General features: G+C 45.9%; 1 protein-coding gene across 1 annotated transcript in view; it reads right to left on the bottom strand.

Moving 5' to 3' along the window:
- The window catches only part of LOC148039475 (uncharacterized), an 80,781-nt gene extending 60,386 nt beyond the window's left edge, over window positions 1-20,395 (bottom strand). Inside the window, exon 1 of the mRNA XM_087691058.1 lies at window positions 19,918-20,395. Within this exon, the coding sequence (XP_087547184.1) occupies window positions 19,918-20,184 (267 nt within the window). The 5' untranslated portion in view covers window positions 20,185-20,395. The remainder of the gene's footprint in view (window positions 1-19,917) is intronic.
- Between the last annotated feature and the right edge of the window lie 1,214 nt (window positions 20,396-21,609).

The raw sequence follows: 21,609 nt of genomic DNA, 5'->3' as shown, positions 1-21,609 counted from the left end.
TGCTCATGCATCTTAAACATATCTACACCGCTGCAAAGGTTTGCTAAAGATTAGCATCTCTCTTTCAAATCTAGACATTTGTCTTCGATTATCTCGAGTTGAAACTACAACATTTGGCAAAGATTGGCATCTCTTCCAAATCCAAACATTTGGGCATCGATTATCTCAAGTTGAAGCTATGACAACTTTCTATCGCATCATTCCCGTAGGATAAGGGATCACATCCACAAGATGGAGTAGCTTCGAGATGAGCTTGCATCCCTTAGTATGGACATTTCGTCGAAGAACCTAACTGTGACACTTCTCTCACATTTTCCGTCACCAACATATAATGTGTTCTACACCAGTCTTCTCACTTCTGGTAGCCAAGAGACTATCACTTGGGAGGAGCTAGTCACATTGGTGCTTGAGCAAGATACACTATCACAATGAAACATATTCTCACCCTGTAGAGAAGTGCTAGAGGATATACCCTTACCTTCATCCAAGAGTGAAGGGTGGATCTACATCGAAGCCTTCGTCTACCTCTACTTCATTGCCCGCTATTACCACTAAGTCCGTGTTTCTATACATTTATCAGGTAGAGGAGCCTTCTTCGACTATCTCATCTTCTAAGTAGCCTTCGCTCATTGATAGCGATGCATTGCATCGTATGACTCCCCGCGGTGATTTGTTGTAGGATCTCCATCCGTCGAATGGTATCGTCACTACTAGTGACATCTCTTCAATGCGTATTAGTGGTGTTGACACCTTGCCTCTATTGTTTGACCATCCATCGAGCTCCATTTCTAAGGCTCTACATGTTTCAAACGTGGGCTTCTCTCTCCTCTTAGTTTTTGGCTTTCCAAGACTCCAGACCCACATTGTCTTAACGGAGCCAGCCGTCTTTGTTGAGGATTCTTCTACAGGAGGCCACTTTTGTGAAAGGTCGCCAAGAGGAGACTATTTATGCTCCACTTCCTTTCCCTTGTGCAAGGCCCTCCAAGATAGTTTTCTATTGCAGCACCTCTTCCCACTTATGCACCATTTATCCCACAAGTTCCATCCCATCCCCCACCATCTCCTCTCATGGTTCACTCGTACCTCTCATTCATTTCAGAGGGGGATGACATTGATGATATGGCTGTGGATTTCTTAGCCCTTTGTGTTTCAAAGGGGATTTCCTATGATCGTAAGGAGTTGTCTTAGGCTTTTCACTCTATTTTGGGCCTTTATTTTATACAGCTATCTCATTTCTTCATCATTGAGCCACCATCCCATGCCGCTTGGCCCTTGGTCCCTATTGTTTCTATGCAACTTATGGCACCTTCGATAGAACCTCACTATCGTCTCCTAGTTGGTTTCGAGGCTTCACTCACCCATCCCCAAATAAAGTTTTCAAGAGTGATCTATTTGAGGCCTCTCCGTTTTCATTATTCTTTGGTGGCCTTCCATTTGATTGGATTTTTCTACAGAAAGGGAATCTAGCCCCTTGGCTGGCTTTCTTTATCAATAGACTCCATCGGCATTGACACTCTTCCTACCACCCTTAGATCCATATCTCCTTTGGCCTTCCGCAACATCCAAGATCTTAGAGAGGGTGTAAGCAATCATGTGTGTCTTGTGTGATCATCTCCTTCATGTGGGCCTTGTCAGACGAGGATGTTAGGAGCTGTGACATTGTATTTGTGTATCAAATTATGTGTTTTAGACACTTCAGATAGAGACACATCCATGTATCTCTTTCTGGGCACTTTTCACCCTATTTAGGGTTTTGCCACTTTTTTGCCTATATATAGGCGGCCTGCCCTCCCACTTTCATTATCCATCATTGATCCTTCATGATCAACCAACCCCCTCATTCTCTCATCCCCCCTGCTACCATCCGACGTCCAAACTAAGGTATAGAGTTGCATGTTGAGCTTGATTGTTGTAGCCTTGTACCTTCAACCATTGTAGTCACATTGTTCGTTCTCTCTCCTCCTCTCTATGTTCACTTTTCTCTTTCCGTTGCATACTCTTACGCTAACCACTTGTTGCCTCAATCTCCAAGAACAGGGTGCTCCTCACCCCCCTTTGAAATTGGAAACTCAATGAAGCACACGTCCTTGCTAGCGTAGACGGCACAAGACTCTAGATCATATAGCCAATACCCCTTTGACTAGGAGTTGTATCCCACAACAAATGTTGTGAGACCTTTGGATCCATCTCTTAGAAAGAGTATATCTCATAGATGTGAGTCTATGCAATTGCGTGCATTTTTGGTTTTATGCCTGATATTTATTGTACTAGCTAACGTGTTTTTTGCGCTAGTTTAGGGTTTGGTTGACTAGTATTTTGTGGCATCAGAGCTCTCCATCATTCACATTAAAAAGATAGAGTCCATGTTTTTTTTTTTTTGGAGAGAGAGAGAGAGAGAGAGAGAGAGAAAACACCACGTTAAGAGGGAATCCAACCCCTCCATCTTACCGAATTTTATTGAAACAAACCACAGGCACCAAATGCCTGAACCATATATAATGCACTGATTTTGCTACAAGTTTGAAAAGCAAGGTTTAAAAACCCTAATTTCAGTATACTTCAAGCAATAAGCTCATTTTATTCTACAATGCTTGGATTTGATTAAGCTAAGTAGAAATTGCTTTTTGAATGAGTAATAGATAGAAAAGTATAAAGCATGTGGCCGAAATTTCAATATTAGAGCTTATTCTAAATTAAGAGAGAGACCTCCAATATATAGCTATGGGGCTTGGGTGCTCAAAAGTGAAAAGTAGAGCTTATAAATGATAAGTGTTTCCTGAAAATCATAATGTGTTGAGCAAAATGACAAGTGTGGGGACACTTGCAACTTTCAACATGACACATGTTCTATTCTAGATGCCACATGTTTGGAGAAAGAGGCTTCTAAACTTTCTACTCTAAAATATCTCAAATGGTTAACAATTTGAGATAGTTATTGAAGATAAATTTATTCCTTGCGAAATTCCGAAGCCTTTGATGTGAACAAAAATTTCCATTTGAGCAACTCTCATAAATAGTACTCCTAAATTTTAAGAGTCGCCAAATTTGGATTCTGGAGAGCTTAATTATATATGTTCACCAATTCTTTGATCATGAGCATCTAGTTTTGCTTTCTAAAACCACTCAAATCATCATGTGGGTTTCTAGTCAATGTGACTACTTGAGAGAAACATTCTTAGTCATTTGGGCTTTCTAGTCAATCTGACTACCCAACTAAACTTTTGATTTCTCTTGGGCATCTTGTCGATGACAACCCAAATATAATTACAAGGAGTTTTAGCCATTGGTCACCCTTCACTGAAAAGATAAACATTTAACCAAATTTTTAAAATACAAATACAAATCACTTTTCAAGTTCTACATGCATCAAATTAATTTAAACATTGAGCCAATACATCTTAATAAGGGTTGGTTGATGAATCTCTTGATCCGTACAAACTCAAGCCATGTCATGGAAAGTAAACTCATCACTTTTATCTACCCTAATTGCCTTCAGCTTTCATCCAAATTGCATTCTTTAAAGATCAAACAGTTGCGAAAATGGAAGAATGTCTATGACTTCTGCTACTAAAACAAAACCCATGCAATCCTACTAAAATCATCAAGAATGAGTGTGAAATACTTGCTCCCTTTTAGAAACTCTTGCCACATGGGCTCAAACAAATCCATTGTATGAACTCTAATGGAACTTTAGCTCTCCAAGGTGCCTTACTAGGGATGGAATGAGGGCAAACATTAGCAGGGGAAGTAACAATTTATCCAAGCTAAGTGAATGCCAAATACCGAGCATAACAAGTAGCATCACAAATTGCTACATGAGACCACCAGGCTGTGGTGATGCTAGCACCAATGAGCACTAGCACCACAGGAAGATATGGACAATACTAGTATGTCATTGAGCAACTTTATCCCGTTTAGCTTAACCCTGTTGGATAGACCCATGAGAGAGACCTTAGGATGATACTAATATCCATATTAGATTAGGATTGCCTTACATCTCTAGTGTTTTTTTAGTATCTAGAGTTATCTGGTGTTTCCTAGCTAGATATTCTGTTTTAGATTACGCTTTCTCTACTGTGCTTGGAAAGCATAACACTTCCTCAAACTTCGCAGTATCTATTTTTGTCTCATAGACTAATTTGGCATTTTGTAGACATTAACATCTCCCTCCCTCCCTCCCTCCCTCCCTCCCTCCCTCCCTCTCTCTCTCTCTCTCTCTCCATCACAAGAGCAGATACCTTGTCCATCAAACTCTAGGCCAACAGTGTGGTTTCTTTACGGAAAAGATGGTGAGAGATGCCATTTGGAGGTTGAAGAATAGGAAAGCACATGATCAAGATGGCCTTATGGTAGAGCATTTTGCACATGCATGTTATGCACTGGCCCCTATCTTGGCAAATCTCTTTAATAGAGCCATATGTGAGGGGTTTCCAATAAGTTGGTGTGACCACACAATAGTGACAATTTTTAAGAGTGCAAATCCATCGGTCGCTAACAACTACCGCACTATTATGATTGGCCATATGCTAGCAAAGATGTATGCCTCTATTGTGGAGTATGAGTTGAGTTGGGCGGCTGAAACAAAGAAAATGCGGTCTACACGACGCGCTGGCTTCTGCCACGGATACAATACGCTAGACCATATATTCATGCTAAGGGCTTTGATTGAGGAGGAGCAATCACGGAGGCAAAAAAATCTATTGTTGTTTTGTGGACCTCCGCAGGTCTTTGATACTGTGCCACGTGCAAGACTCATGCAAAGGTTCCGAGTCATTGAGGTCCTAGAGGATATGCAGTGGTGTATTTATGCATTGTATGAAACTGTGACAGGGAGAGTACGAGTGCCTCGAGGCACAACAAACTCAGTGTCTAGCACGGTGGGTGTAAAACAAGGTTGTCCCCTCTCTCCTTTGCTGTTTGGATTGTACATTGAACAGATTTTTGATTACATGCACCGATGGGGTGGTATGGGAGCCAGCTTGGCTAGGGTATTGATACCAATTTTGTTATATGCTGAAGATATGGTGCTTATCTCAAATTCACCAAAGGGACTACAACGGCATTTGGATGCATTGCATGTGTTTTGTGAAGATAAAGGTCTCAAGGTTAATCTTGGAAAGACTAAAATTATAGTCTTTAACACCTCAGCAACTTGGGTGACATGCTCAGAGCACCACTTTATGTATGACAGTCAACCTGTGGAAATGGTTAGACAATATGTATATCTCGGGGTCACTTTCAAAGGGCCACAGTTTTCATGGAAGGAGACTTCAGAGGCTAGCCTTGCACGAGCATATGCAACTTTGGATACTCTAGACCGGCAGTGTGCGCGCACACAGTTTCAACAGCCTCGTACCAAATTGTGGCTTTTTGACTGTCATGGACCGGAAGCACAACACTATGATGGCTCGAAACACATGGAAAGACCGCTGGTCATGATGATAGCATATATGATAAGGGCAAAAGCCTCAGTACCACAAGAGATCATCTAGGCAGAATTGGGCGTTGCACCCATGGTAGTTGAGGCATTATTCCAAACAATTACTTTCTGCCAAAGGATATGGCAGCTCCCTAAAGACCAATATCCTAGACTAGCTCTGAAGTCTTCAAGACAGCTTGCAATAGAGGGAGATAGACAGTGTTGATATGAACTTACATGGCATGAGTACAAATAGACTGCCACCCCCTGCATGCAGCCCACAGCATCAGTGAGGGCACCAGATCAGGCTAATGATGACGGCAACACCAAAGATGGAGGAAGATGACGGAGTCGGAGTGTGCACCTGTCAAGGAAGGAGAGAAGATGATAATCTAACTAACTGCAAAGTGGGAAATGGCTACAAATAGCCAAAAATCCCAAAAACTGGTCGACCTGAAATTTGGGGACAAAAATATGTCCAACCAGCATTGATGGTGGTAAAAATATCAAAAATTTATCGAAAAGGGTGGACAATGTCTGGCAGGTGAGGCAGGCTGAAGAATGCAAAAACTGCCTCGGGAAATGTACATAAAATCTTGACTGGAGGGGAAAATGCACTAAAATGCAATAAATTGAGTGCTCTACAATGAGCTACCTCCTCCGTCAAAACAAGTGAGAGACAAGTCAGAGCTCCTAAAGTCCTCATCTGCCTCAGACTGAGGCTCACAGGCAAGAGATGACAAGGCATGGCAATTGACTGCTAACACCCCCTCTCAGATCCTGGATGTGGTGGAAGGCCAAGGGAGTGGTAAGAGGAATGCCAATGTCAATGAAGTCCGTCGATGAAGACTGCCGATGAAGAAACTCCTCACAATCCTGGGAAGCCCCCTCTAAAACAGTAGGGGCCAAGAATCCACAGCCGCATCACCGAGATCGTCCCCCTTTAAAAGGAATGGGGGGTACGAAGGAACCACCGAAGGAGAGGGTAGGGGATTGGAAGAAACTTCTGGAAAAGTAGGTGCACAAGCGGAATCGGGTGTAGCAATAGACCACTGCCTCGAAGGGCCCTGCACAAGAGAAGGGGAATGCAGCCTATAAAGCTCGCTCTCCTGCCAACCTGTCGCGATAATAGCACCTGTAGAAGAATCCTCAATACAAACGGGCCTGCTCGATGAGGACAACCCGGGTATCGAGCCTTGTAAGGCCATAAATTGAGAGGAGTGGAAAGCCCAAGTCCGGAACATAAAAAGCCTGTGAAAGGAAGCTCGATGCGCGGTCAAGAAATAAAGGCAAAGTGCCAACACTACAAATAGGCACCGAAACAATGTCACCAACGATGACTGAACCCTCGAAAGGGCATAGATCCTGCAACAAATCACCTCGTCAAGTCATATGACTAGAAGCTCCACTATCGACCGGCCAAGGCCTCTCAAAAGATGAGGCAACCACTGAAGAAGGCTCCTCCAAGTCAACAATATGAAGGAACACTGACTCATGGGTAACTGTCGGAGTAGAGGTAGAAGGCTCGGATGTTTTAGCTCCATCCTTTGCTCTTGGACGAAGGTGAGGGTACTTCTTCCAACATTTCTCCTCAAGATGTGTCCTCGTCCCACAATATGGGCATTTAGGCTTCTCCGAGTCGGAGTCAGAACCTGAAGAACTCTCCTGTCTTTTGGCTTGTGACTTCCCTTTCTTTTGTGTCCCCCTTCCTGAACCTACAACAAGAGCTTTGGTGGAGGTAGATCCACTAGCTACCTCTTTGGCGCACTCGTCATGCTCCAAAACAAGCAGGGCAAGCTCCTCCAATAGAAGCTTCTCACGGGTCCTTGATGTAAGAAGGCTAGTGTAGAAGACATCAAACCGAGGAGATGGCATCTGAGTCAAAAGAATCATGGCCATATCCTCTGAAGAGATCATCCTGCCAAGGGACAGAAGCTCATCCCTCATGTCCGCCAACCTGTTGATATGATCCTTCATGGAAGGAGAATCGTCAACATTGAGGATCCATAATTTTCTCTCGAGAGTAATCCGATGGGTAAATGTCTTTTGATGGTACAAAGAAGCAAGCTTTATTCACACTTTCGCTGCTTTCCACAACCTGTGCATATGCACTAGGATAGAATCCTGTAAGCTTATAAAGAGGAAAGATCGAGCTCTTGAGTTGAGTCGATCCCATAAGGCCGCACGATCCAACGGTGGGATCCTCCACTGTTGGCGATGAGGAATAGGGTGGGTAACAAACTCCCAAAGATCGAAGGTATCAAGGATACACTCCACCTTACATGACCAAAGTGAGTAGTTGGAATCATCAAGCCAGTCTTCTTTGGGCAAAGAAGGGAGTACGAGCACCTGTATAGAGGGTACCATGGAAGGCATATGAAGGCCAGCAGAACGAGCCTTCTGTGAAACATGGAGAGAACCGGGAGGAGAGAGATCTCGTACAAACGGGCTAGGTGACCTTCAGTCAGTCGCATGAACTAGCACGAAAATCTCTTTGTCTCTCAGAGGAAGGAACAGATACCTCATCCTCTGAGTCAGCAAAGAACTAGTGATAAGACATCTTCATATCCTGCAAGACACCCACAAGAAATCTGCGTTTTGGCGGTAGACAACCCCGAAACAAGAGGAAACAACTACAGGATCACAAGGAAGTCGATGTAGAGGGTCTCCCTAGGGGAGATAGACTGTCGCCTGCACAAGGACTGTGCGTTTGCTGAGAAGAGTTGTTGCCTAACCAAGGAACACTGCGTTTGCAGCAAAAGACTATCACTTGACTGAGGAAGCCTATCGCCTCCTGTAGGAGAGGAAGTGGGCAGCAAAGCAGGTACCTTGTACAAGAAAAGTTGACGCCTCCAAGCAAAAAGCTCTGTTTTCAGCAAAACACCGATGTGGCAAGGCCGCTTAGCAGTCTGAGTTCGTCTCTTCTGCGAGAAGTCAGCTATGTGTCACTCTAACGCAATGATACCATGCTCTAGTACCATGTGAGAGTGCGCTACAGAAGAAGGAACTCAAACACACAGGAAGAGAGAGACAATCTACAAAAGAGGAAGAAAAGAAACCTGCTCTGAACAAGGAACAAATGTTGAATAGAGAAGGACTGACCAATCCCTGCACGCAGCCCACAACGTCAGTGAGGGCACCAAATCAAGTTGATCATGACAGTAGCACCAAAGATGGAGGAAGATGACAGAGTCGAAGTGTGCATCTGCCGAGGAAGGACGGAGGATGATAATCTAAATAACTGCCAAGTGGGAAATTGCTACAAATAGCCAAAAATCCCAAAAACTAGCTGACCTAAAATTTGGGGCCCAAAATATATCCCACCAGCATTTAATGCTAGTAAAAATGCCTGATGCTCAGAAAATTCCCGAAAAGGGTGGACAATGTCTAACAGGTGAGGCAGGCTGAAGAATGCAAAAACTGCCCCACGAAATGTACATAAAATCCCGACTAGAGGAGAAAATGCACTAAAATGCAATAAACTAAGTGCTCTACAATGAGCTACCTCCTCTATCAAAACAAGTGATAGACAAGTCAGAGCTCCTAAAGTCCTCGTCTGACTCAGACTGAGGCTCACAAGCAAGAGATGACAAGGCATGACAAACATGACTGCTAACAAAATGTAACCGACAGCATATTTTCATCATTTTTCCTCAGGCTATTTATTGCCTGTTTTCAAAACCAGCTGCACACATTTCTAATCACAGGTTTCCAAATTGCTAATCGTGGAGACTGCTGTACATACTTCGAGGTTCACAGCCCGTGAGATCTTCAAGGTGGAGACAAACGCAGACGTACACTCTGTGCCCATGTACATATATGCTTTCTTATACAACATTCTTCATTGCAAATTTTCTGAGTTCCATTGTCTCTCTCTCTGTTCACTCTCAATCTTGGTCATACGCTTCTACATCGCTTCACTCTAACAATCGCAGCTAAACCTCCAAGGCCCCAATCTAGGCGGTCTGTGAAGATCTTGGGTATCAATAGGAGAAATGATTGCTCAAGGACAACCCTCCTAGAAGAGTGAAGATGTAACGAATATCATGATGAGGAGGTGCCCCCCCTGAGGATGGAGGTGCAAGGCCCTCCTCTGAAGCTGAACAAGTAGCAGCCCCCTCTAAGGGCAAAGAGAGTATAGCCCCCTCTGAATCCCCCTCTATGAGAGAGAGGGAATCTAAAAACTCATGGATCATGGACTCCAAATCATCTGATGACAAAGCAAGTGCCGCCGGTTGTGCCAAAGAAGGTATCTCAAGTGTCAAATGCCTAGAGGTGGCCTTTGGAACCTGAGTAGTCAAGGGTGGGGAAACGTGAAGCTCATGTGGAGCCAAGAGTGGGCAACAGTCACCGTCTCTCAATGAAGCGGATAATGGAGCCAAAGTAATATAAGGGGTCGAAGAATCATTCTCTCTCAAAGAAGCGAACTGCTGAGGTGAACTCTATGGCCCAAAAGGGATGGGTGGCACAACGTGTGCCTAGGGATAGACACATATACTCTGACAGTATAGGGAGTAAAGGTTCAGGGCGGCAAGCATCAGTGGGGTCCAGTGATGCCCGAAGAGGAGCACCCAGTGGTCTATCCATCTGCCTATGGAGAAGTCATAGCACCAAAGTGTCAACCTATAAAAGGGAGGGTGGGTGGGGAGAGGAATAGTAGGGTATCTATATCTCATGGTGATGCAGTAGAAATGAAAGGGGAAATCAATAGATGATATGGAACCCGCAACATGTCTTTGTCTTCTCTAATGAAGAGGGTCTATAGCTCTCTGAGCTCTTGCACTATGATACCATCTCAAAAATAACAGGTATACTCTGATACCATGTCAAAATAAGCAACGGTGCAACGAGAGTAGGGCTTGCAGGAAGTAACATAGAGTGTGTACGACAAACACTGAGAGAGGAGAAACTCAGAAACATAAGAATATGGTGATGATGCACTAAATCATGTTATGAGAAGAAAAGCTGATACAACGGAGCCGAAGCTCAAAAGATAATTGCATTGCCTTATCTGAATCACGCGACAGCACCTGTGGGATTCTACACAATTAAAGGAGCAAAACGCAATTCTCCGTGCAATGGGCTATCGAAGTAATCAATGGAAGACAAAGGACGGCTGTCGAGGGAGTGAACCGCAATCCTTTGACTGCTGCTGTCGGAGATGTGGAAGATGACCAGCTGTCAAGGGAGCGATCCGCAATCCTCTGATGCCAAGGAGTGACTTGGGCAGCAAAACACAAATCCTAGAGTGCCGGAGCTGTCAAACGCAAGGAGAGCAGCTCAGATGCTCATGCCAAGTGGATAATGATGACGCCAAATGATGGAAGATGAGTCGGGCTGCAAAAATGCAAGTCCCAGCAACCTTTGTGTGACAGACGAGTGACACAAAGTGATGGAAAAGGAGCTAGGCTGCAAAAAAGTAGGTCCTAACAACCCCTATGATCCCCTGTGATGAAATCACTGATGCTCGATGATGTAGACTATCGCCAGAGGCTAGGATGTTGACGCCAAGCTAGAGATGATAACGCCAGGCAAGGAGAAGGCCTCCAGATTGAAAAACGCAGGTGAAGGTGAAGCCTGATGGAAAAGGGTGCTGACACCAAGTAGATGATGGTGACAACAAGTGGAAGATGCTCCAAACGCAAGGCCTGATGCTGAAATAGGATACCTGAAGAACACGAACACGGAGGAGAGGAGAGAGAAAGCAGAGAATGAAGGAAGAAAGTCTGCACTGACTGAGATGAATGCTGAATACACTGAAATGGACAGAGCAGTCCCTGCACGCAGCCCGGAGCGTCAGTGAGGGCACCAGAACAGACTGGAAGCAATGGCAGCACCAATGCCGGAGACGAAGATGTCGGAGGCAGTGCTGAACCTGCAAAGCACAATGCTGGAATGACTGGGGGGGCTGCTATATATAGCCCCCAGGCCAGAAAACTGGCCGACCTGCCCAGAAAATGGGCCGACTGCTGAAAAACAGCCCAGTTTGGGCTGTATGACACCTAGAGGCTGCAGACTGACAAAGACAGCCACGAAATGAACTAACAGAGCTCCTCTGTCTCCTGTCAAACTCTGACAGGAACTCACAACCAGGAGATGACAAACTGAGAATGATAAAGAGCAGGCTAACACCCCCTCTCAGATCCTGGGAGAGTCTGAAGACCCAAGAACCGCATGTGATGAAGCAAAGAAGCCTGAGGCAAAGGCTTCATAAAGAGATCAGCTGCATTGGCCGCCGTAGGACAATAGACCACCACCAGCTCCGAATCCACGATCCGCTCTCGAACATAGTGATACTGAACCTCAATGTGCTTCGTGCGAGCATGAAACACCGGGTTCTTGGCCAGAGCAAGAGCACTCTGGTTATCCACGCGCAGCTCCGTAGGTCCGGTCTGGGAAAAGCCAATCTCCGCCAGTAAGCGACGGAGCCAAACTGCCTCCATAGCGGTCGAACATAGGACCCGATACTCAGCCTCTGTAGAAGAAAGTGCCACTGTAGGCTGCTTCTTGCTGCTCCAAGAGACAGCACCAGATCCAAGGGTGAAAGCATAACCTGTAGTGGATCGTCTCGAATCCACATCACCTGCCCAATCAGAATCACTCCATCCAGAAAGAGTAATCCCATCTCCATACATGATCCCGAAGGATCGAGTCCCCTGTAAATAGCGAAGAACCCGCAAGGCTGCCTGCCGATGATCCTGTATAGGAGTCTCCATAAAAGAAGACAATAAAGCCACCACAAAAGAGATATCCGGCTGAGTGTGAAGCAGCCAGATAAGAGAGCCGATAAGGCACCTGTAACGGGTGGGATCTGGAAGGGGAACTCCAGCTGTCAAAAGCTTGGACTCGGGGTCCATGGGGCATGAGATAGGCCGACACTCAGCCATATCAAACTCCGAAAGAAGCTCGGAGATGTACCTGTGCTGCGAGATAAAAATGCCCTGTGCCATCTGATAGATCTCCAGGCCCAAAAAGAAGTGAAGGATCCCTAGATCCGTCATGTCAAACTCCTGCTAAAGAATGGACCATGTATGCTCCACCTGCTGAGTGTCGCTCCCTGTAATGATAAGATCATCCACATACAAGATAAGGAACACTGAAAGAGAATCCACAACCCGTAAGTAGAGGTTGGGATCATAAGCGGAGCGCGCAAAGCCACTCTGTAGAAAGAAGCGGTCAATCCGCTGGTATCAAGCACGAGGAGCCTGCTTCAGGCCATAAAGAGCCTTCCGCAGCCTGTAGACATGATCCTCCTTCCCCTGCACAAGAAAACCAGGAGGCTGGGAAACATAAATCTCCTCCTCAAGAATGCCATTCAGGAAAGCAGACTTGACGTCCATCTGATAAACAGGCCAACGGTGGTGAGCAGCAAGAGCCAAAAGAACTCGAATGGTGGACATCCTGGCTGTAGGAGCAAAAGTCTCGAAGTAGTCCAAGCCTGCATGCTGTGCAAAACCCTTGGCAACAAGCCTAGCCTTATGCTTGTCCAAGGAGCCATCTGCAAGAATTTCACACCTATCACCTTCCGTTTCGCGGGATGCGGAACAAGCTCCCATGTATGGTTTCGCTCGATGGAATCGAGCTCGGCCTGCATAGCCTCTCTCCAAATATCCTGTGCAAGAGCCTCCACAGTGGAAGGCTCGGAATCCTGAAGAATCTGTGACATAAGAGCATAGTTCACACATAGTGAACTATCCCGCTGGACCTGTAAACGTGCTGATCGACGTGGTCCTGCAGAAGAGGCAGGAAAGTGAGTAACACCTGAATCCTGCATGAGCCGGCGATACCATAAAGGAATCCTGAGAGACTCCTGCGGCTGTGAGGGAGACCGGGGGGTCTCCGGAACCTGCAAAGCACCCAAATCGGAGAGGGACTCCTTCTCACCGAGTGAAGGTAGATCCTCCGCATCAGAAGAAGGCTGTGTATCCCGGGAAGATCCCGAAGGGGCGGTGGAAGAGCTCGTAGAAGACGAAGTCACATCCACCAAAGGGGAAAGGGAAGCCGAAGGAGGAGGAATAGGGGGAGTGCTAAGGGGTATCCTGGAAGGAAGTGAAGGGAGAGAAGGGGGGGGGGGGTCCGTCGATGACGAAGAAACATCTATAATGGAACCATCAATCGGATCCTCAGAGGCCGAAGCCTCATCAAAGATCACATCCCTGCTCACCTCAACCTTCCGCGTCGTCGGATCGTAGAGCCGATATCCCTTCGTGGTCGTACTATAACCCACGAAGATAAGCTTTCGCGACTTAGAGTCGAACTTCGTCTTCCTCTTCTTCTTGTCCACATGGACAAAAGCATCGCACCCAAAGATGCGAAAATGGGACACGGAAGGCTTCTTGCGAAAGAAAGCCTCATACGGAGTCATGTCCTGTAATGCCGAAGTCGGAGAGCGGTTGCGAATATGCACCGCTGTAGCCACCGCCTCACCCCAAAGGAAATGAGGAAGACTCCTATGCTCCAGCATACATCGGGCCATCTCCAACATGGTCCGATTCGCACGCTCCACCACACCATTCTCTGATGGTGTGTTCGGATGGGAATACTCCACCCGAATACCATGATCCTTGCAAAACTGAGAGAAAATGTGAGAAGTGAACTCGCCACCGTGATCAGCTCGAACGCCACGAACCTTGGAAGTTGTTTGGGTCTCCACAAACACCTGCCACTCACAGAAACGGGAGTACGCCTCGCTCTTGTACTCCAAGAAATAAGGCCACACATAACGACTAAAGTCGTCCACAATCAGCATCAAATACCTGGCCTTCCCAAGGGAGGCCGTGCCCATAGGTCCGCAAAGATCGGTATGAACCAACTCAAGCAGAGAAGTAGCCCTCCTTGAGGCAACCTGTGGGTGAGGCTGCCGATGCTGCTTGCCCTCAAGCAGTTAGGGCACAAAGTGTAAAGAGGAGGGAAATCAGGAAGTCCCTCCACCATCTTCCTCCTAGAAGCCCGACAAAGAGAATCGAGGTTCAGATGACCATACCGAGCATGCCAAAGCAGCCCAAGCTCATGGAAAGTCCATGCAGCCAAGGCTGTGAGCGTATAAAGCCCACCCTCCTGTGTACCTGTCCAAAGAGCATCACCTGTAGAAGCATCCTCCACTGTGACTGCATCCTGCGTAAAAACGACTCGGGTACCAAGCTGAGTAAGGCCATGCACAGATAATAGGTTAAAACCCAAATCAGGAACATAGAGAACTTGGGCGGAGGAAGACCGCCTGTCAGAAAATATAGGTAAAGTCCCCACACCTCGAACAGGGACTGTAGAATTGTCACCAATGGTGACGGTACCCCCTCTGGAACGTAGATCCTGAAGCCAATCCTGATGGAAGGTCATATGTGAAGATACTCCACTGTCGACGAGCCACGGCTTCCCCTGTGTGGTAGAAGCTAGGGCTGTATCCTCCTCAACAAAGACATGCACAAACGCAGATTCTGTTGTGGCTGGGGCTGCCTTCGAGTCCTTCTCCTTAGGCTTCAAATGGGGATACTTCTGCCAACACTTCTCCTCGGGATGAGTGCCCTTCCCACAATGGGGACACTTGGGCTTCTTCTCCTTCGCATCCTTCTTGTCCTCCTCCTTCTTGTCCTTGGCCTTCTCCTTCTTTTGTTTCTTCTTCTTGCCGCCACCTGTGCCGGCCGTAAATGCCTTGGTGGAGCCACTGGCTCCCACCTCTTGGAGTCGCTCGTCATGCTCCAAGACAAGCGGGAAAAGTTCCTCCCATAGGAGTGTCTCACGGGTCCTCAAAGTGATGAGGCTGGTGTAGAAGACATCATAACGGGGTGATGGCAGCTGAGTCAACAGAATCATCGCCATATCCTCAGACGATATCAGACGACCAAGAGAGGCTAGCTCGCCTCGCATATCCTCCATCTTCGTGATGTGCTCCTTCATGGAAGGAGAACCATCAAGACTGAGCATCCGCAACTTCTTCTCCAAGTAAATCTTGTTTGCAAATGTCTTGTGCTGATACAAAGACGTAAGCTTCTTCCACACTTCCACCGCGGTCTGTAACCTATGAACATGTACAAGAACAGAATCATGGAGACTCATAAAAAGAAAGGAACGGGCTCGAGCGTTGAGCCTATCCCATAAGGCTGCACGGTCCATAGAGGTGCCATCGAACGAATCCACGGGGGGACGGTCGATGGGTGAAGAAACAAGCTCCCAAAGGTCAAAGGTATCGAGGATGCAGGCCACCTTGCATGACCATAGGGAGTAGTTGGAACCATCCAACTTATCTTCCTTCGGAAAGGAAGGGAGAATCGGCACCTGAATAGAGGGAATCAGGGAAGGCATCCGCACATCTGAAGCAGTCTTCACGGAAGAAACCTTCGCAGTAGATGGAACCCTCTGAGATGCATGGACTGAAGAAGGACGAGTGCGAGGAGGTTCTTCCCGACGTCGAACCTCTTGATAATCCCACCTCCGCTCAGAGGAATGATGAGAAAGAAGTTCATCCTCTGAGTCATCAAAGCCTGAAAACTGGTAAGACATCTTCCAAACTGCAAAATACCAAAGAAAGTTGTGCCGCTGTCGAAATAGGACCAACGATGTGGTCACCAACCACCAAGACGCAGGCAGAGAGTGCCTAAAAAAACCTGGCTCTGCAAAACGCAAAGATAACTGATGTCGATCACCAGGAAAGAGACCACCAGCACCAGGAAAGAAGTCGCCAGCAGGAAATGTGCCGCCTGGAGTGAAAGCAACCAGCAAGACAGCAAAACGCAGCCTGTAGGGAGGTCGCCCAGCAGAAGGAGGGACAGCCTGGTGGTAAACGCAGGGTTTCTGCGTTGCTGGATGACGTGGCAGCCTCTGCAGGCAGCGTGGGCAGCAAAACGCAGGCTGAAGGGCCTCCTGAAGAAGTCGCCTGGCAGTTGTTGATCAGATGGCAACAGCAGTAAGGTATCTCACTCTTGAGGGTATGTCCTCCGTGCTCTCAATCAGGCGATGATACCATGTGAGAGTGCGCAACGGAAGAACACGAACACGGAGGAGAGGAGAGAGAAAGCAGAGAATGAAGGAAGAAAGTCTGCACTGACTGAGATGAATGCTGAATACACTGAAATGGACAAAGCAGTCCCTGCACGCAGCCCGGAACGTCAGTGAGGGCACCAGAACAGACTGGAAGCAATGGCAGCACCAATGCCGGAGACGGAGATGTCGGAGGCAGTGCTGAACCTGCAGAGCACAATGCTGGAATGACTGGGGGGGCTGCTATATATAGCCCCCAGGCCAGAAAACTGGCCGACCTGCCAAATCTGGCCGACCTGGCCAGATTTGGCCGACCAGCCAGATCTGGCCGACTTTGGCCAGATCTGGCCGACCTGCCCAGAAAATGGGCCAACTGCTGAAAAACAGCCCAGTTTGGGCTGACAAAGACAGCCACGAAATGAACTGACAGAGCTCCTCTGTCTCCTGTCAGACTCTGACAGGAGCTCACAACCAGGAGATGACAGACTGAGAATGATAACGAGCAGGCTAACATGATAACCCATGCCATACAGGATAGGGAACCCACCTCCATGAAGGAGACTTTGCAGTCCCAGCATTGAAAGAAGGCTATGGAGTAGGAGTTGGATGCTATTGAGTAGAATGGCACTTGGGATCTTGTATCTCGACCTGTTCATAGGAAGGTGATTGGTGTAAAATGGGTCTTCAAGACCAAATAGCACAGTGATGGTACTTTGGATAAGCACAAGGCACGGCTCGTTATTACAAAGGGCTTCGCACAATGGCCAGGGGTGGATTTCCACGTCTCCTTTGCATCTACAGCTCAGATGGCTACCATTAGAGCCATTCTTGCCTTAGCCAACCATAGAAGATGGCTAGTTTATCATCTTGATGTGAAATCTATCTTCCTAAATGGTGATTTGAAGGAGAAGATATATGTTGAGCAACCTCCTAGCTCTTCCTCGTTAAAGGGCCTCAAACAGGCTCCACATGCTTGGAACGAGAAGATAAGACTCATTCCTCCAAGGGAAGTTGGGGTATCGACATTCCTCTTCCCATCCCCAATTGTATGTCCATAACTTAGCTGGAGGATACGCATTGTTTGTGCTTTATGTGGATGATCTTATTTTGACAGATGGCCATGCCAAGCAAGTCAAGGAGACTAAGGTGGCACTTCACAAGGTGTTCGAGCTAACGGATATGTGCCTTCTTTGTTTTCTTTTTGCCATGAGATTTACCAAACTCCAAGGCGCATTTTCATCTCCCAGCAACAATATGTGCAAGAGCTTTTGGCCACGTTTGAGATGGAGGGATATGAGGCAATTTCTACTCCTATGGATCCGAACTAGAAGGCTACAACCCATGCTGATTCTCTAGCAGTGGATACTCCCCGCTACCAACAATTGATTGGATCGTTGATTTGGCTTCTTAACACTCGGGTTGATTTGTGCTTTGTTGTAGGTCTATTGGCCGAGTTCATGAGTAAACCCAAGATGGTACATTGGCAGGCTGCTATGAGGATTTTGCTGTTCATCAAGGGGACCCTCGATCTTGATATTTATTATCTAGTAGATACTCGAGATTCCCCTTTGGTTCTTACAAGCTGAACGGATTCAAATTAGGCCAAAGATGTTGACCACCAAAGGTCAACGACAAGATATTGTTTTACTTTAGGGGCGGGTACAGGTGTTATCTCATGGAGTAGCTAGAAGCAGCCCACTGTTGCCCTTTCTTCCACAAAGGCAAAGTATAGAGCAATGTCTTCTACCACATGTGAGACGAGCCTCGAAGATTACTACGGGGGCTTGGCTGTCCTTAGCTAGGTCCTACAACACTTCATTGTGATAATGAGAATTGCATTGCTTTGGCAGGGAACCCAATGTTTTATGCTACGTCAAAGCACATTGAGATTCAATACCATTTCATTCCGCAGAAGATCTTGGATGAGACCATTGATGTGGTTTACTGCAAGATGGAGGATAATCTTGCAAATTTGTTTACGAAGGCGCTTCCTCAGCTTCTTCTACGACAACACTCTAGATCCGTGAGCCTTATGCCACGTCCAAGTTCTGAGGGACAGGTTACCATTGGTGCAATCAGTTCTCTCGGCGGTACTCTTGGAGGGCATTATTTCATTATTCCTCTCAGTCAACGGGCATCTTCAACAAACACAGTGTACGAGCAATTTGTCCGGCAGAATATGAATGTAGAATACTCAATAATGAAGGCAGAATATGTATCAGGGTATGTGTTTCTATATCTCTAGTAGAAGACCTCGCACCAACCATCCGAATCTCTCATAGACTAACTGAATGACGAACCACACAACTACAAGCAATAAATATAGCAAACCAACATCAGGTTGGACCTATAAAATGGGCTCACTTGCCATATAATAACAATAAAATAATAAAGTTATACAATACTAATGGCTGCAGCAAAAAAATGAATGGCCATCTTGCCCACAAACTGACCAAATGTGCAACACGACTAGACAAGAACTGACCAATCTCTAACATCTATCAAAGTCTAATGGAGCTCACAACCAAGAGATAGCATGCATGATATACAAAATGCTAACCATATCCAATTCTAAAACACATTGGAGACAAAGAAGCATTACATCTTTAAATGTCAAATTTCCTATAAGTAGTATCAATGACATGTTTAGTCATTGTGCCACATACTCAGTCCCCAGATCAAAAATGTGGACTTATCATTGTAACTCAAAGCGACAATAATTGAGCACTTTGTAGAGGCAATTGCAATTAGGACACCGGGCCTCTTACAACTTATCCATTACATGAACGCTATGATTGTGTGATCAAAGAAAGATTATTATTGTATGCATCTGATGAAACCTCAAAAATAAGACACTAAAAACACAAGTTGCGAACAAAAGTTAGATTAAATATTGTGTTATACTTGTTCTATTGTGCCCAAAGAGTGTTCATTCGATGTTGTTTGAAAAGTGAATCTGATAAGGAGCCTAAGCACACCACATGATGCAATCATTGACCTTGTTACCAACTCTAAATGTGTCAACTTCGGATCTAGATGTACTACGAAGACACGTGAGCTTCTCACATATGGTTGTGGATGAAAAGCACCTGGACCAGGGCACTTTGGATTGAAGTTCCTCTATTGTCCCTCTTATGTTCTGGCTTGTTGAATATAACTATATCTAACAGCACCATAGCTCTTAAGTCTCATAGGTAAGTTTGGACGTAACTTTCCTTCCAACTCTCTCCATCCTCACAACAACCCCCCTCCTTACCCACCATCTCTCTCCCTCAAGTAATCAGACTGTGTGTTGATACGTGCAAAATGCTATGAGATGGCTAATATGCCGTTTGGACGTGGTTAGCGACACTGGCATGCATGAGCTCTTTTCAGAGGTGTTATGTTAGCTATCATCCCCAACACTGCAAGAATGCTATGTATCGCCACGAGGAATCTGACAATACTTTTTAACGATGAAAATCTGGAAAAGCATTGCACGCAGTTCGAGTGACAGGTACACCAAAAGAGTCAACAGCACTTACCACAGAAGCTCCATCAGCTGCAGAGGATGGAGATGAGCCGTTTACAGGACCCTCAGCAGGCGCGCAGTTGGAGACAATCCTTTTCCGCGGAGGTGCGGGGATATGGGGTGTAAACGATGAGTTGACTCGTGCCGATTCTGCAAACTTGCTAGTCCGGATCAGAGGCGAAGCGTTGTGATTGTTGATTAGAGCTGATAAGCAACAGCCGCGGCCTTCCTGACCCAAGGACACGAGGCAAGAGCGCCAAACAAGAGACATGGCAGGCATACAGGTAGGAAGGTTCCGAAAGGTTGAAATGAAGGAGGGTTAACAAAGCAAACCCTCCATCCCTCCTCTCTTTCTACTTCTACAGATTCGTCTTCTTCTCCTCCTTTTGGAGAAAAATGGCGATGTGCACACACAGAGAGAGAGAGAGAGAGAGAGAGAGAGAGAGAGAGAGAGAGCTCTCGAGATAATGTAAGGACCTTGCTTTTGCGCTAATCCAACATTTGTGTCTGTCGAGAGAAACAACTTCTACGACACGTGCAATCAGGCTTTTTGCAAATTTTTATTTTGAGAATGTGGCTGTGCAATCATCAATGTGAATAATTTCATCTATTATTTTTTTAGTAGTCACACGAACTTTTAGAGAGCCTCTCAAACTTACAACATTTTTTTAAATCTATTTAAATTTAATTTCATCTATTATTTTTGTTGTAGGTTGGGGAGACCCCAAACTTGTAGAAGGCCTCTTGAACCTACAACACTTTCCCAAACCTATTTGAAAATTTTTGAATTTAAACTCTCCCTGACATATGTGCAATTCTCTCTCTCTCTCTCAGGGAGGGGGGGAGAGAGGTAAAAAGAGGGGGGAGAGAAATGAAGAGAGAGAGAGAGAGAGGGCAAAAATAGGAGACAGAAACAAAAAAGGAGAGAGAAAATTTCATTTTGAAAAATTTTAGAGAGGCAAAAAAGAGAGGAGAGAGAGAGAGAGAGAGAGAGGAAGAAGAAGAAACAAATTAGAAATAAAGAGGGAAAAGAAGATAGAGAAATAGGAGAAATGGATTGTCAACCGCACTGCATAGCAATTTCGCTTCATCTATGTTCATTTTACAATCTTACTAGGCAGTCTGTGCCTAGATTCTCTTATCACACATTATTTTCCTTATGCTTTGCACCAATGTTGGGGCCAGGTCACATAACAACTATAATAGAGTGAACAAAATGTATTTTTGTAGGTTATCTTACCCCTACAAACAAAGTGGTCACACTCCAACACAAGCAATGCAAGTTGTCAAACAAGACCCTATGATTGGGTGAATAGGTATGAGTTGTTAACACAAAAGTTGAAAGGAGCATTCAGGGACTAATAGGAATCATTTGATAGGGTTAACCCCGTTAGCACACTACTAAAACCTTGTTTTATATCAATGCTAATGGGGAAAGATAGGGTTTAGATAATCCTCCTCACCCACGTCACTTCTGTATCGCACTAGGGGTGACTAGGGGAAATGTCCTCCACTCTCCCCCCCCCCCCCCCTGCGAGGGTAATTGGGCCCTTAGTAATAGTTAGGACACTTCACATAGCAAGGCACACTTCATAAAATTGAGTACAACTCTAAACCCCTACCACTATTTACATTCCTGATCACACTATGGAGCGTGGAAGAGACAAATAAATTATCAAGTAGAATGCTTTATTTCTATCAAAAT

Source organism: Lygodium microphyllum, chromosome 2, assembly GCF_053477565.2.
Source record: "Lygodium microphyllum isolate KBCC chromosome 2, Lygodium_microphyllum_v1.1.10, whole genome shotgun sequence".
In the NCBI taxonomy this organism is placed as follows: Eukaryota; Viridiplantae; Streptophyta; class Polypodiopsida; order Schizaeales; family Lygodiaceae; genus Lygodium; species Lygodium microphyllum.
The sequence above is the reverse complement of the archived record's forward strand: the minus strand, read 5'-3'. Positions and strand labels throughout refer to the sequence as shown.